At 37.1% G+C, this 17,957-nt stretch overlaps 1 protein-coding gene across 1 annotated transcript in view; it reads right to left on the bottom strand.

Annotated features, from left to right (window-relative positions):
* The window catches only part of ARHGAP15 (Rho GTPase activating protein 15), a 594,269-nt gene that overhangs the window by 506,217 nt on the left and 70,095 nt on the right, over window positions 1–17,957 (bottom strand). Inside the window, 1 exon segment of the mRNA XM_008695878.2 lies at window positions 11,217–11,285. Coding sequence (XP_008694100.1) covers window positions 11,217–11,285 — 69 coding nt within the window.

Consider the following 17,957-nt stretch of genomic DNA (forward strand, 5'->3'; position numbering starts at 1 on the left):
CTGCATGTGGTTGTACCTGCACCTGTGCTGTGATTCTACCTTTCACACCCAGAGTCCCAGCACCTACAGTACTTGCTGACACCAATAATCATAATTATAAATATTGTTTAAACAAATTAGGGGATTCATGAGTGACTATTTTAATGTGTTTAAAAATCTTTATAGAAAACTGAAAAAGCCAAAAAATCAATCTGCATATGACAGGTGAAAGGAAGAGATATTTGGGGTAAATGAGTTGTCCCAAACCACTAAGATTTCACCAGTTAATGAATTAGCTATTTACAAGACTCACTCTGATGTAGGTGAGATCTTTTCTGGCTTGTTCATTATTATATTCCTAATACATAGCACAGTATTTGCCTTTTAAAATCTATTTGATGAACACATTTTTAGTAAATAATGATGAAGATACTAATAATGATTCATAGCAAAGTTTTTTCACATATCTACATTTCTAGAAAATTTCTTCCACTTCAGCATGTTCTCTACAGTCTAAAAGTCTACAGAGGTTTCTTGGGTAATTTTTAGAATCATGATGTTCAATGGTGCATTTTTTTGTACTTGGATGCATCTATTTGTTTTTCCCACCTTTCATTCTATATATATTGTCCTTTTTTTCTCAGTGCCAGAAAATTTTGTTTGTCTAACCCCTGAAACCCATATAAGTTCAGTGTTTAATTCTGGGCATTACTGGTTTCTACAAATGTTTGAAAGAAAGATGTTTTCAGTAGCAATTAGCATCACAGAGATGGTCCCTTCTAAGTAATGTATATCGAGAAATTCTGTTGTGTAACCGTAGACAGAATTCATTGTTTTATTAAAGCTTTCTCTTGATGACAATAAAATAGTTACCAAAAGTCTGAATTTATCTATCAAAAAGCTACAAAGCTTCTCAACCCATCATAAAAATCAATGCATACATTCTTAATTAAGAATATTGCCTTCCCCCCACTCCCCAAAAAATTCACTAAAAGACCACTGGGTGGATATGTAGTGCCCAGAATGTATTATTGATGGACACTTCTTTAAAAAGGGAAGAGAAATTCAAAAGGAAAAAATTAATACGCTTTCGGGGAGAAATCAACACAAACAGGCTTGAGATACATACTTCAAAATTTTCTCTCCTTGAATATATAAGAAATGTTTCTCCAGACACTCCTGGGCCTTTTCAGGATATTGAGATTGAGGCCAGGGGCTGGATTCCTCAGGTTAAGTTTCTATCAGTGTGACATCATTGTCATCAAATTGGCTGAGCCATTTCCCATGGTCTTGGGTCAGTCCAATAGAGTTTCCAGCCATGGACACAGGAAGGCCCCAGAAAAGGGAAGAGATGAATAGCAAGTTAGTTTTCTTCTCCTATATCACCTTCCAAATTCCAAGCTGCTTTTCAGGTCACTAGAAGTAGCTAATAATCCTCCTATTATGTACTCTTTCTATACTAACTACTACCATACATGTGTTTACATACCTACATGTACTGACATGTACTTATACACATGTACAATCATTCTGCATGTGTTCCCATTTCTGGGATCAGATGTTCATTTCTCTCAATTGCCTCTTCTATACTTCATGTACACTCATTCACTCTTTCAACATATTTTCAATTAGTAACATCCCCTTTCCCTTAAATACCAGCTGCTCTGCTCACAATGGGGCTGCAAAGATTAGGACCCTCTTAATCTTATTGGAGCTTATAGGCTTGTGAGCTTACATTCAAAATACTCGTGTTCCTCTCTTTTGAGGACTGGATGCCATACTCCCCTCTAGTCATCTCAGCAACTCAGACTAGCTTCTGCCCTGGAATAGAAAATTCTAACCAGTCTTCCTACACTGAAGCAGTGCATTTTTAAGTCTCCTGCTGGCAAGCAACAGTTCCATGAGGTAGATTTAATTACTTTATTATTTCTTGTCATGATGTTTCGAAATAACGCACCATGTTTCAGGCACTAGAAATAAGTTATTCTGGAAGGCTCGTAGGAGCTGAAAGAAGTATTAAAACAAGCAGAAGATTGTTATGTATTTTGTTTGTAGATTTATATATGGTTCCATATTAATTATTCAAATTATTCCTACTCTATGTTAATTGCATGGTATGAAGAGATGATAATCTTTAAATTACAGTTGAGTACGCTGGTCATCTGGGACTTAGATAGTCTTATCTCTAGTAATTTACAAAATTATGTATAGATTTATGCCTAAGTTTAGGATACTATATGCCAAGTTCCAGGCCAACTCAAAGTTCTTTAAAGTACAGGCATTCCCTGAACTTTGTATACTTAAGAAATGTCAACCAATCTTTAGATGCTGAATCTGGCTTCTTGAGCTATTTGTTCAATGTCCCTTAGAAGCCCTATTTAATGTTAAGTGGCAGGAAAGATCAGCAATTTGTCCAGATTGGATGCCAGCCAGTCTGCTAGCACTGAAGAAGTACTTAGCAGACACAACTGTGCTAAGATATGGATGAGAAGAATGAATGGCAGTGGGAGACCCAGATAGCACCTGTTTATCAACCTAAGTAGGAGGCTATAGACAGAAGACAACCTTTGATTAATGGTAACAATCGTAGAAGAAAGACCAGCCTGTCACCGTAAGTACAGACACCACAATTTATTATGTGAATTTATTATGTGAACAACTTCATGTTGTTCTCAGATAAAAGAAGTCGAATCGAAAAGAACAGGCTTTCATTTACACCAGTCCACCACAAGAATTCTGTTAAAATGCATCTTTATGAATAGAAATAAACTGAATCCAAGATTTTCCCCAGATTTTGATGAGAAGGGGTTGACCTTTTTTCTTTTTTTAAGAAGGGATTGATCTATAACACCAGAATCACACAGCCCTTATGCTTGACAATATTTGCTCTGTTGATGTATTTAAGTTATTGTTCTTTGCTCATTGTTCTGATTCTGTGTTCGTTGGCAACCCTCTGACTCCTAATTCAGCTCCTGAGGTCCTTCGATGTATAACATGGGTGACTTAAGTAGTCAGTATTAGTATATCTCCCATTATAAATTTATAAATCAGAGTTATTGTTTGTATATCAGCTTCTTACAAATTTCATTACTCTGAGGTAGTTCCAAGGGATCCTGATCATTGAGAAATGAAATCTTTCTGGATCCACAAAGCTGAGGGAGGCCCCATCCCTGAGCTGGAGTGAGCTTTCTAAAGTAGTGCTTCCCTGTGAATCTTTCTGTATGACTGACTGACCTTCCTCTATGAGAACTCTGCATCATCTCTTTATAACCACAACCCTGGGCCACTATCATTTTCAAACAGATGTAGCATTTAACTATTTTCGTATTTAATAGTAAGATACCTGCTATATTTTTTTCTGAACTTTTTATAGATCACAGTACTTTGTTGACAATCTTGTTTGTTTGGATGATTTCTACTAAAAAGCACACATCTGGTTATATCATTTTACCCCCAGATGCTGCTTCTCTTTCTTCTTCAATCCCTTCTTTACTTTCCACTATCCACAGAAATAGATATTTCTTCTATTGGTTTTATTTTTTAATTAATACTTTATTTTTTTAAATGGTATTTATTTAAAGTGTACAACATGATGTTTTGATATGCATAGTGAAATGATTATTACTACAGTCAAGTTAATTAGCATATGATTTCCTCACATAGTTACCTTGTCAAATATTTCTTGTGGGGAGAGCACCTGAGATCTACTCTCTTAGCAAACTTCCAAGATACACTGCAATATTATTAACTATAATCACCGTGCTATATATATTCATTCTATATATCTCCATTGGCTTTCCTTCTTGTGACATTGTCTTCAGGTTGGATCACTCTCTTTTGTGGGACTCGTTGCCTACATTTTTCTTCTCAGTCTCCAGTGATTTCTATACTGGCTGTAGGTTTATTGCAATATCAGATTGGCTGACCATGTTTATGGACTTGCAGTGGACACAATCCATTAAGAATGGAAACAAAAGCGGAGGGGGAAAAATCACCTTAAAAATCCAGCTTATCTGTACATCATATAAAGCCCTAATTTAAAAAAAAAATTAGATGCTTAATTTTAGAACTACTTTACATATCTCAAGAATGAAATAGGGTGTTTTGGCCTAACATAAATACATAGTTTACTGTGTATATACTTTTCAAGAGTGGTAAACCAAAATTCAAGTTGGATACAGTGATTACATGAAAAAGAGAGCAGAAGAAAAATGATTCTCTGTCACACATGAGCCGTGTCTGGGAAGAGCAACTAAGCCTTCTTAGAGAGGCTGGTCTTGATTTCAGGTCTCAGAGTTAGGCATGGTTTGCCCATTGCAACTTATTTACTCCCATTAGTATATATGTTGTGCAATGCTTTCACGGACATTCTGCCCCTCTCACTTTCTCAGAGGATGAGAGAACATGTTGGGCTTTGGGGTTCTGCTGAATGTCTCGAACCGTTTTTCAAATGCTGGGTTTGGCAAAGCACATGTTATGTGTTGCCAAGTGCTTTTCCCCATCATTTTAAACCCCTGTGTATTTCAAGGGAAATTTTACCCTCATGTCTCTGATTTATTTACCCCTAACTCATCAAAATGTCATCTTGAAAAAGCTGCTATTGGAGCTTTAAGCACTCCCGTGGCTTTTTTCCTAAGCTTTTCATCTTGTAACCAGTTGTTTCATTTGGCCTCCACCAAACAAGTCCAGGTTCTGCTTGGGAAACTCGCTGATGAGGGGACGTCTCTGTGTCTCCAGAGTTTTCTTCAGTCTTCTGGAGGCTTTTCTTGTATCCCACCTCTCCTTCCTCATCCTCAATTTCTTTCTTCTTCCCTAAATTATATTTCTTTTTGTCCTTGATTTAAATATGTTGCTCTTTCTTTGACTGTCATTGGAATTCAGAAAGGAATGGCCTTCCCGGTTCCTGTCTGGGCAATTTATTAGCGTAATTCAATTGTTTTGTTTTAACCTAATTTTGGTCTAGGCAGTAAGGAAGAAAGCATTGCTCAATGTTAATAGCCTTTGTTGGTGGTGGTGTGTGTGTGTGTTCTTTTTCTCTACTCTAGAGTTAAATGAAATTCATATGTGGATGGGAGATGTAATTGTAACCTGTTTCTGTCTTTTAACGGCTTCTAGTCCCCTTACCATCACCTCAAGACCCTTCATCATCTGAGCACTGCCTCCCTCTCCCTGCACCCCTTAACCCATTTCCCTCGTTCACTACATTCAAGCCAGTATGGCAGTCTCGAAGTTTTTTAGTTTTTCATTTTTTTTTAAGATTTTATTTATTTATTTGAGAGGAAGAGAGCACAGAGGGTGAGTGAGAGGGAGAAGCAGGCTCCTTGCTGAGCAAAGAGCCCAATGCGGGACTGGATCGCAGGACCCTGGGATCATGAGCTGAGATGAAAGCAGACACTCAACTGACTGAGCCACCCGGGCACCTCTGGCAGTCTTGTAGCTTTTTAAAATGGATTAACTTTGTTCTGACCTCCAGACCTTTGCACTTGTCCTATTCACAACCTCTTCTTCAAGTTCATTGTTTGACAAACTCTGTGTATCCTGCAATCTCAATTTAAATGCCCCTTTCAAAGAGTGCTTTTAGGACTCCTTAATCCAGGGTGGGTTAGCCCCTCTTTCATAGAAACTTATTTTTCTGCTGCCATGTTTTGTAATTTGCATTTAAAGAATGATGCTTTCCTTTACTTGTTTAATACTTCTCTCCATACCTAGATTGAAGGGGGAATGAAACCTCCTTAAGAAAAGGACATGACTATTTAGCATATCACTGCATACCCCAAACGTAGCATAGCACCGAGCACAGGGAAGTCCTCAACAAATACAGGAATTAATAAAGACACTTCTGTTGGAGGAAAGAAAGGGCACGGGAAACAATAACCAGGAGATGGTTTCTATTAGACTTATTAAATTATAGAACTTATTATTAACACACTACCAACTTGAAGGTCTAGGAGGATGTTATTTCAGAAAACCTAATTTTACCTTACTAAAGTCAAAATTTGAAAGCCTGAAGAGCTTTTGGAATTTTTTTTTTCTGCAATTTAAGGAAAGCACAGCCTGATCAATACAATTATTCCCCCGAAGTGGCTATCCTTTGTTTTAAAATAAGAAAACACTGTATGCTTACAATGTCTTTCATCCTCAAAGCCCTCACAAGTATTAATTAATCCACAAAATGATATCTGGCTCCAAAAGGTAGAATCTGAGACTTAAGGTTTATCTGCAAAAGCCTGCTTTGCCCCCAAGCCATGGCAACTTCCTGAGCTCCATCCTACAAATCCTCCTAGCTCAGGAGGCAGCAGATGATTCTCTAAAACCTGCCACAGGCTTTTGACTCCTGCAGGGTTATCCATAGACTGTCTCATACTCTTTTGATAAAAATAAAGATGATAAAAATTTAGCATGTTATAAACATGGTTATTTTTGTCGAGCATTTCTTTAAGGGAAAAAGGGAAAGTGCCCTGAAAATAATGAGGTATCATGAACAGTTACAACATGAAATATACAAGATTGGGAAACAAACGCATATTAGTATATTTGACGTTTTGTGTTTAAAATCTTTGCTGCATTACAGCATTTGTTAAGCAACCATACGGATTCTCAGAAAATAATTTAGATCTCTTGCACTGATAGCATATGGATTTGTATACCATGTGGCATGAATGACGTCACCTGTCAGTGAACTGGGTGGTTTCTGCCACGAGATTTGAGACTCCAGCTAGAAATGTATTTTTGCCAGTATTCAAAACAAATGTATTATGCTTCTGTTTAACCATGTTGATCATAATCCACTTCATTAAAGGGAGCACTGAGAGGTGAAGCCTGGCTACCGGAGAGTGATAGCATCTATTGGCGCACCCACCATGACAGATTCCACTTTTGTAAAGTGAATCATTTTTCTCTAAGGGGGTAGATCTAATGAGATACTTTTGCCAGTTATGCTTAAAGCCAAGGCTTCTCATGATTTCTAGAAAACATTCAGGGGAGCTCTGAAATAAAGGAAATGAGATTTATATAGCAAAAAGTGTTGGACATAAATAAGCCCAAAAAGCCATTTGGTAAAAATAGTGAGTAATAACACCAACTTAAAGAATTTCATTATTTTCTAAAATGTTTTAATGTATACTATTGCATCTATAGTAGTTCATGCTGGTTGGTACTGCTAAGGGAAACCAGTGTGAGAACTTCTGGCTGACTCCAGAAGTGATAGTGGGAAGGAAGGGGAGTAGTGGAGATGAAAGTGAGGAACATACCAGATTTGTGGGAAGAAATATGTGTGTCTAGGTAAAAATAATATAAAGTTAGATTAGTCAGACACAAAAAAAACTTTATAGGTTTTGGAAAATGATTCAAGTCTTGGTGTGAATGGTAATGGATACTGAAAAGTTAAGCAGGGGGGTGCCTAGGTGGCTCAGTTGGTTAAGCAACAGACTCTTGATTTCAGTTCAGGTCATGATCTCAAGGTTGTGAGATCAAGTCCCTGTTGGGTTCTGCTCTGGGCGTGGATCCTGCTTGGAGTTCTCTCTCTCCTCCTGCCCCCCACCCCAGCAGGTTTTAGAGAATCTCTCTTGTAGCGAACCTCTACAAATAGCAGGCCTATATTTATTAACATCTGAATCAACAATATCGTTTTAATACACCTTTCATATCTTATTATTAAATCAGTTGACAAACATTTTTTTTCTGAACAAGCCCTAGTGTCAAAAGCAATGTAAGGGGAAGTATGATATAATAAAGAAAATACAAGTCATGACCTGCTAACTTCAAAGCATTTACAGTGTAGCCGTGGAACAAGTCTATTACCCATGAACTGAGGTGAACAACACAAAAGAGTGCTGAGATGAAGAAACTAATTGTCACAGAAAATCGAAGTGTTATCAGGGTAAGAGCCATGTCTTAATCATGTTACCATCCCTAGCCTGAGGTGTGTATTTGGGAATAGATAACAAATAGATAAATCAGAGAACATGAAAGAAGTCTATAGACTTGATGTTATAGAGAATAAGAAGCTGTTGAGTGCTTTGACAAGGAAAATGAAGTAATGAAGTTACCGTTTCCAGAAGACTGGAAAGGAATTGCTATACAAGATCAGTGGGAGGAGCACAGTGGAGTCCAGGGGAGGGGTGGGGGCTGCCATCAGAAGCATTTGAAGGCCTGGGCAAGGATGTATGTATAACCATAAAGAAAAATGTGGGCACCACACCCATTGCAGAGAAACTACTCTGGAAAATGGTGACTTGTTTGATGGGGAGTAGATAAAATAAAGGATAGAAGAAAATGCATTTTAAGCCTGGATACATGCTTGCTACTAGTAAAGAGAGGTTTGATGGAAAGGGAAACCAGTTTGGGAACAAGGTGATGATGGGTTCAATCTGGGAGAATTCACTTCTAAGATGACAAGAAGACACGTAGAACAAATGACTGGCTAGCACTTCAAGATATAGGATGAGATAATGCAGAGAAAGTACACAAGTATAGATCTGTGTATTACAAACTTGCAAGTAAAAACAAAAGCCATTACCTGTTCCATTTGTACATTAATTTAACACACATTTACTGAGTTCTTACTATGTTCTAGCAAGGGTTATAATCATGAGAATGGAATTATGAATGTAGGAGACAGTACCCCTGCTCTCACAGAACATTCTAATGAAATAACAAACAAATAAAAAGAAATTGTATAGTATGCCCCATGGTGGTAAGCTCCATAGGGAAAGTTAAATTAGGATAAGAGAAAAGGAGTATGAATGGAAATGGTGGGTTTTCTTATTTGTTTATTTGTTTTTAGGGAGATTAGGAAAGACCTATCTTAAAAGGTGATATTTGAACAGAGGTTCAAAGCAAATGAAGGAATGAGACTTACAAATTTCTGGGCAAAAAATGAAGTTTTTTGTACCAGGCAGAGGAAAGAGCATGTATAATGGCCCTGTAAGAGAAGTAAGGAGGTCAGCTTGGCAGGAGCAGAATGAGCCTGGAGGAGAAGGGAAAAGGTGAGGCCAGAGAGATAGCTGATATCTGTAAGATCTGGTAAGGTGAACCCTGCACACTTGTCAGCCTTTACCCTGGGAGATCCTGGAGGCCAGAGAGGAAATGGAATCAAGGAGTGCCATGACCTAACTTACATTTTAACAAGATCACTCTGTTGTTTTGCAAACAAAAAGTAGAAAGTGAGGGTGAAAGCAGCGTATCAGTTGGAGGCAACTGCAGTAAATCAGGTAGAGATGACAGAGCATAAAAGTAGTGAGAAGGAACTGATTCTGGATGTCTTCTGAAGATAGAGCAAACATTTTAACAGACGTTTAAGTTTATGTTGTGAGAAAAAATGACCTTAAGAGTTTTGACAGAAAAACCCAGAAGGATGGAGTTAGCATCTAGTGAAATGGAGAAGATTGAAAGAAGCAAGTTTGGGAGAAAATCAGGATCAGTTTGGGGTATGTTAAGTTTGAGACGTATGTTAGACATATAAGTGAATATGCCACAACATACAGTACTGGAGTTTAGAGCAGTGGTTCAGGCTGGAGCAGTGGTTAGTGTAACATAACACCTAAAACCAGAGCACTGAGCGATACGCTGTAGGGAAAAAATATAAAGAGAAAGAAGAAAAGTTAAATTGAGCTGTAAGATGAAGATGAACCAGCAAAGGTAATGAAAAATGGGTGGCTATTTAATTCACTGAAGATCCATGAGAAAGTGGTTTACTCACGGTAGTCATATGAGGAAAGTGTTTCAGAGAGAGTTATCAATTGGGTTAAATTATGAGGTCTAATGAGAAAACTGAGACTTTACCAATGGATTTAGCAGTATAGAAGCAATTGATGACCTCAATAGGTGATTAATGTTTGAGATAAAAGCCTAAATGGAGTTGGTTCAAGAGATAAAGGAGGGGAGATATTGACAACAATAAAGGTAGATAATCCTCCTAAGGAATTTTTAGTCTAAAACAAAGAAAGTAATGGAGCAATGGCCAGAGTGGAGATGGGGGATCTAGAACATGTAAAATGAAAGAAAATAAGGGAATTGAACTAGAAAAATAAATATGTTTTGGTGTTGAGGACGAGAAAGCCCAAAGGTAATAGGGATGGAATAGCAGGGGAAAGATAGGAATAAAGTCATCTCAATGCAGTGTCCTATAAGCCAATGGAACTGGAAGCATGTTGGCCAATGTGAAATCCAGCAGGAAGGATAAGCATGGAGAAAAGGGGTGTTATGTTTCTCAAAAAGGAGTCATTAATAGAAAGAAGTGTCAGAACATATCAGGAAAGTTGGGCTTATATATTTTTAAAATATCTCTAATACTTCATCGATGTCATTTACAATGTTTTGGGCACTTTTCTAGTAATTAGGATACAACAATAAACAAAAATGGAAACAAAAAATCCCCGCTTTAGTGGTTTAGAACCTACTGGTAAGGGATTAATTTCTCCCTCTCTCTCTCTCTCTTTTTAAGATTTATTCATTTATTTTAGAGAGAGAGAGAGCATGAGCCCTCAGGAGGCACACAGGGAGAGGGAGAGAGAAACTCAAGCAGACTCCACACTGAGTGTGAAGCCCAACACAGGGTTCGATCTCATGACCCTGAGATCATGACCTAAGCTGAAACCAAGAGTTGGATGCTCAACTGACTGAACCACCCGGGCATCCTGGGATTAAATTTTTTCTTAAAAAATTTTGTCAAAATTTGCAGTAGACCCCAAATAATCTCTCCTTCCTATTATTCACAACCTTCTTTTTGTGTAGTCCCTTCTCTTTGAGTATGGCCTGGACTCAGTGACTTGACTCTGATCAAGAGAATGTGGAAAACTTGATGGGATATCACTACTGTCAGCAGATAAACCTTAAGATTAGCCTTCTGTCTTGCTAGCAGAATCCTTTGCCTTCTCAGTTTGCATGCTTTGAAGAAGCAAGCTGCCATACTGGTGAAGCCCATGTGGCAGGGTACTGAGAACAGCCTCTGGGCCACATTCCTGGAGGAACTGAACCCTGCCAACAACCATGTGCATGAACAGGAAAGCAGATCCTTCCCCAGTCAAACCTTCAGATGTGACCCCAATTCTGGCTTAAAGTTTGATTGAGATCTTTTTAGAGACTCTGAACTAGAGGACTCTGCTAAGCCATGCCTGGATTCCCAACCCACACGAACATGAGATAATAATGTGTACTATTTTAAGTTGTTGAATTTTGGCTTAATTTATTCTGTAGCAGTAGATAAATAATACAGTATTACAGGGAAATAAACTTACCAATTGTTCCAATGGAGGAATGACATCTTTCAAGACATGCTGTGAATGATTCCTTCTGTGTCGGGATATCTGAAAATATATTGGCATTAGACATTATTATATTTCTTATTATATTATATTACATTATATTATATTATATATATTATGTTATTTTTCTCCAAAAAAAAAAAAGTTACAAATGATTTAGAAGAGCATATTTTAGTAAAAGTACACAGGTAAATAACCATATTCAGATTCTTCAAGAAGTCAGACAAAGCCTGGGTGGCTCAATCGTTAAGCATCTGCCTTCGGCTCATGATGTCATCCCAGAGCCTGGGATCAAGCCCCACATGGGGCTCCCTGCTCCACTGGGAGCCTGCTTCTTCCTCTCTCACTCCCCCTGCTTGTGTTCCCTCTCTCACTGGCTGCCTCTCTATCTGTCAAATAAATAAAATCTTTAAAAAAAAAAAAGGAAGTCAAACAAAGTAGATATAAAATGGAAAGCAAATGTTTTAGACATTGACTAGTTTGAATAAAATGTGTACTCAAAGATTGCTGGCTACAACAATATCTCCTACTCCATGTACTCTTATTAGCATGTAACCTTGACACTCTTCCTAACAAGTGGTGGGGTCTATGTTCTTTCTTTCTTTCTTTTTTTTTTTTTAAGATTTTATTTATTTATTTGACAGAGAGAGAGAGCAGGAACACAAGCAGGGGGAGTGGGAGAAGGAGAAGCAGGTTTCCAGCTGAGTAGAGAGCCCAATGCAGGGCTCGATCCTAGGACCATGGGATCATGACTTGAGCCAAAGGCAGATGCTTAATGACTGAGCCACCTGGGCATCCCAATGTGCCTTTCATTTTGAATCTGGGCAGAGCTTTATGCCTGTTTCAATCAAAAAGCATGGCAGAAGTGACACTACATCACTCAAAATATTAGGGTATAAAAATGTCTATGAACTTCTTCCTCATTCTCTTAGAACCCTCATATTTGGAAAATATTCACCATGTGGGGATGAAGCCCAAATCATCTCACACAGAGAGATTACAGGGAGAGACCTCATAGGTTTTCTGGCTAAGAGACTAACTGAGGTTCTAGCAGACAGCTAGTACCAACTGCCAATCATATGAATATAGATATTTTCTGGTGGTTCCCTCTGCCGGCCATTGAGTCAGCCCCATGCTTCAAGTCCTAGTAGAAGACTCAAACATTGTGTAGTAAGGACAAGCTGTTCCTGCTATGCCTTATCTGAATTTTTGACCAGTTTCTGAAAGCATAAAAAAAAGATCATTGTTTTATAACTCTATATTTCAGGGTGATTTACAATGGAACAAAATATTTAATGTTGAAACACCTTGTGTTTATGATATGATGTGAGCTCAGCTTTATCAGAGTCAATGTTCTATTAATTTTCATGTCTTCTTCTACAAATGTATTTAAATACACAATAATCAATGGATTAATGTTTTTGTAACAAAATTTTTAAAATGCCTATTGTTGTTTCTGCCAATGAAGCATCATAGACTGATTCTATAAAAAAAAAACAAAAAGAGAAGAACGAATTTATAATGAAATACTGTATTGTTTGATAATTTAAACAGCAGCTCTAATTAATAATACTATTTTACTAGACAAGAATTTTCCAGTATTTTACATGAAGGGTGCGGGGGGGGGGGGTAAGGCAGAAGAGACAGGGAAGTAGGAAAAGAAAGAACAAGAGAGAGAAAAAGAGAGACTGCAGGATGAGCGTGAGGTATTAAAGAATAAAGCAGGTCTGAGAATTGTCTAGAAAAGAACTTTGGATGCCTTTTGACTCTGGTTACTGGCACATGTAACTGATTGAAGGGATTAAATCAAAACCTTTTAAGATTTTGAGAGACTTGTATTAGCAAATAAACCAAAACCCTGGCCTCAAAAACCTGTGACTCTATACAACCCTTGCTCCACAAAACTGAATTGTGAAGGCAATACAACCTCCAAGGGAGCCATTCTCTTCCAAGCTCACTTTCAATGTGGCCAGTGGGGGATGACAGGGAAGGAAGAGCCTCCAGAAAGCAGAGCAATGGGCTTGGGGAATTATCCCAGAAAGGAGAACGAGGAGAGCCAGGAACTGACTCTGCTGTGAGGGCAGGGGTCTCACAGGGTCTGCCCAGCAGGCTTTAATAATCATTTGGGTCAAGTGACTGTTGGTTGTTTACCATTTATTTCATTTACAAATGAGAGGGTGTTTCCAGTTATTTAGTTCCCATTCCACCAGTGTTTATTGGTCGTGATGGGAAAAACACAACAGAAAACTCATTTTTCAAGTTCTAAACCTCTAACCCCCTGGAGAGAAATTGGCGTGATGGAGAAAGTTATTTATCTCCTGCTATTCTGCTATTGGAGTTTGATGTAGTAACTGCATGGGACTTTTGGTCATCTTCTCTAGGGAGGCAGATAGATGTATTTCTAAGAGTTGGAAGACAGGTGCAAACTGATATATGGTGAAGGGGTGGGGGTGACTGTGGCAGACCCTGGTGTCTGGTCACTAAAATTCTGTCCTTTCTCCAAGGCATATATCTAGACTGCATTTCTCAGCTTTCCTTGCAGTTAGGAGTAGCCACATGATTAGTTCAGACCAATGGGAACAATGAGACACTTTCCCCATTCAAAGCGTTTTCCCCTCCACGCTCCCTCCTTCCTCACATACTGGCTGGGAGTGGATGCTGACAGAGGCCCTGCAGGAGGCTGAAGATGCAAGACGGAACACTCTGAATCACCAGGTGGAGAAAAGCCAAGCATAGGCCAGGAAAACGCGTTTTATTTTATTTAGTAAACTTTTTATTTTGGAATAATTTTATACTCAGAGAAAAGTTGTAGCAAGGGCAGAGAGTTTCTGTAGAAAATTTCCTTCTAACTGCTTTGTAGTGAGAAATAAACTTCTATTTCTTGGAGCCGTTGTGTATTTTAACGAATTTTACACCTGCTAGCATTACCCTAAATAAAACAACCATGGTTGATCTTAATTCATGTTGAAATGAATATATATATATATATATATATATATATATGTATATGTATATATATGTTCACATATATGTGTATATATATTCATATATATTCATATATATATACTGGGTATTTAAACCTTTGACGGAACCAAGCCTTTATTTTGTACTGCTATGCATTTGGAACTTATTTCTCTTAACTATTAGTCATTAAACTAGGATTTATTATCTTCACTGAAATTTAATATATATGTCTTACATTCAATTTACAAGGGTGGAAGAGTTCTGGGATTTTTTTTTCTTGTTCCATTTCCTTGAAACTTGTTGGATTTCCAGTCTTGGGCTAAAAATCACTCTCCTAGCACATAGAATACCTCAAGCTTTAAATGTTAGAGAAAGTAGTACTGAATAATGTCTTCGCAGCACTGATGAATAAGCACCTGGGCATTCATTTGTGTCAGTCTTACATTCCTTCTATGGCCAAATCATGCCTTCCTTTGTCCTATCACTACTAGATTTTGATGGGTATATTGGCCCACCAGCCTTTAAATAGTCTCTTCTAGTTACTATAGAAAGTTTTCCTATAAGGCAATGTTTTATATATTGCCAGAGGCACAAGAGATGAAATTAGCCGATGACTGTTTTAATTATCATTTACACAATCTTAAGGTTTAGCAGAAAAATTTACCACACAAAGCCATTTATTAGTGGTATGAATATATTTTCCATTAAAATAGAGTATAAACAATATAATTAAATAAGTACTATGTAGTGTGCAATATGGGAATAAAACCCCCACAAACATAGCAAGTGAAAAGAACTTTGGGAAGAAAGAAAGAAAGAAAATTGGGAACCAAATTTTTTAAAAGATTTATTTATTTATTATTTATTTTAGAGAGAGAGAGAGAAGGAAAGCATGTGGGCGAGTGCGGGGGGGGTGGGGGCTCCATCTCACTACCCTGAGATCCCTATCCAAGTCATAATCAAGCTTTGGACACCTAACCAACTGTGCCACCCAGGCATCGCTGGGAAACAAATTTTAATGAGAAGAAATCAGAACAGAAATGACCAGTTACTGAGCACATATTTATTTTACCCTTAAAGGGAACTATTGGGTCCACGGTATAAATAAGAATTCAGATTGAGAAATGACACAGTGTTACTGTCAACACATATTCCGTGCTTATTATTTTCCAGGCACTGTTCTAAGTATTTTGCATATATTAACATACTAATTCTCACTCCTTTTTCATGAATGTAGAAACACAGATACAGGCAGTTTAAGTAGCTTTGAAGATCCAGAGTGAGTAAAAGGCATGGGTGATATTTAACCAGGATCTAAGCCTTCAACTATTGCACTTTCTTGCTTCACCAGGAATATAACGTATATGCATAAAGGCAGTCATTCCATTCTTGGGGAACTCCAAAATTGAGATTCTCTGCATGCATAAGGGGATATTTCTATGGAAGAAATTTGAGTCAAACTTATAAATTTGTACACATTTACACAGGAAGCTAGAAATCAGGTTTCAAATCTGTTATGAATTATCTTAATTTACCTTTAGGGAAAGTAATACTGCTGATCATTCCTAAATCAATAAGCTAGCCAATCTATCATGTTCAACCAAGTTATGGAGATGCAGGAAAAAAGAGAACTTTCATCACCTGTCTTTTGCTTTAATGCTCTTCTCAGTTAAGCATTAGGCACAGAAATGTGTTATCATCTCAAATCAGATTACTCTGACTGAGACTTATGATTTAGGAAATTCTGAATCCAAATTTGCTTAGTTGTGTTACATGGATATCAAGAAAAGATATTTCAAGAGAGCTGTCTGTATGTGATTTACTTAATTGAAATAATAATTATAAAGAGCACTTGAGGTCAATCAAAACTTCCTGAGCTAAGTTTGAAGGGAACAGAGGCTCTCCTAAGCCATATGTAGTATAAAATAACAAAATCTTATAGTATTTGTACATGTTTCTCTATCAATAGTTTATTAGTAGTATCTGAAAATTTGCAAATTATTACAGGGCACTTCCCTGAAAAACGTTTCTGCTTAAGACAACAGATGTCCTTATAAACTATTCATCTAGCCAGTAAACATTGCATGTTTAGTACAGTTATATGCTAGTAGTTTCTAATAGTAGATGTTCAAAATATACATGTTTGTTGTGTTTGTCGATGTTATCAAATATCTCTAATACCAGTATTGCAAGAAGAGTACTTCATTTTGGACAGTCCTAATTTTTTCTCAATGTATCTGATATTAAAAACCAATGTTTTGCTTTGCAAATTATCTGGATAAGTTTCAGAATGCTAGCAATGGTGGGCTCCATTGTTCAATCTCAGGTCCTTTTCACTTTTGCAGCAATTCTCAATTAATCACAGAATTTGGAAAACTTGAATAGCAATAATAATATTAGCAGTAGCTTCATACAACGTTATTTTAATACATTATTTTCTCTCTGAGTTACAGAAACATTTCTTCTTAAGAAGGCTTAAAATGCAGTTTTTAGACGTATGTTTGCTTTCTTTTTTGCTTCCAAATGTTCTGAAATAGTATACAGATCCTTCTTCTAAACATAAGTGGACACGTATGTATATCTACCATATATTTATTTAAGTGTCCACAGCCTGATTTTTCGCTAGTTTGTACATTCTTAAATTACGAAATGTTGGTTGCAATATCGTTTTACAATTCTCATTTGAGAATTTTATGAATTGCTACTTTTCATTTATTTCCAGTATTTTGTAAAAAGGGACCTTAACCATTTAAAGTGTATCTGGCCTCTTTACTAAGAATGTTACTTCACAGTTTCTTTTGAGGGGATATGGTTATGTCTTAACTGTTTTCTTATCACAGTATTCTGCATCTTAAGCAACTGGGCTTTAACAACAAATGCGTCAGTTGTTCGCAATCTTCCCTTTGAAGAGAAAGTCGGCCTCATCTTTTTGCAATGCTGTCATCTTCCTGTTGATTTATTATGTTCAGTAACTGGGAATTATTTGTAGCTACCATTGGGGGAGAAAAGCTTGAAAAACAAATGACTTCTGCTTGGATTTTTTTGGAAACCAGTTATCAGATGAATATATCACTAAACTACTTTTAGATCAGATCTATGTGTTTCTCCTTCTTTGTTTCCACCTACCACTCTCCTCACTCCTTCTCAGGTATGTTAGCTTTATAATTGCACAAAGCAAAGTTGGAAGCATGAAGTACTGAGAATGTGCAATGCATATTTTCCTTTAAATTCCTTTTTGTTCTTATTATATATCATAATTAAGTTTTCCAGATATATTTTCCTCCAAAAAGAAAAAATTAAAAAGTCATTTTTTTAAGTGTTTTCATTTTTTTCTTCCATTTCTTCTTCATTTTAATCTATTTAAAGAACATGAAACTGATGGGTGGGACTAGTGCTCGGTACGAAGTAAAAATAACAGAATTTGGGCATATTATTTTCCTGGTATAGGAAGGTCTACTATGAAAGTTATACATAAACATGAAACATTCCACATAGCTCTGATTTTAAATAGATTACCATTTTTGATGAAAGTTTATATCTTGTGGCTTAGAGTTGAAATAAAAATCACTTGAATAAAAGCATAGTTAACTCCAGCATTTTCACAGACATGTACATTTTCCGAAGCATACCTCCCATTAACAACCTCCCTGGATACTTGGATAAAAAGCAGAAATAAATCTGTGGTTAAGTTTAGTTTTTATCTTCACAGTTTCTCAAAAGCTTTTTTTTCTACCTCCCCCCCCCCGCCCC

This window comes from Ursus maritimus, unplaced genomic scaffold (assembly GCF_017311325.1).
Source record: "Ursus maritimus isolate PB19 unplaced genomic scaffold, ASM1731132v1 scaffold_1, whole genome shotgun sequence".
Taxonomy (NCBI): Eukaryota; Metazoa; Chordata; class Mammalia; order Carnivora; family Ursidae; genus Ursus; species Ursus maritimus.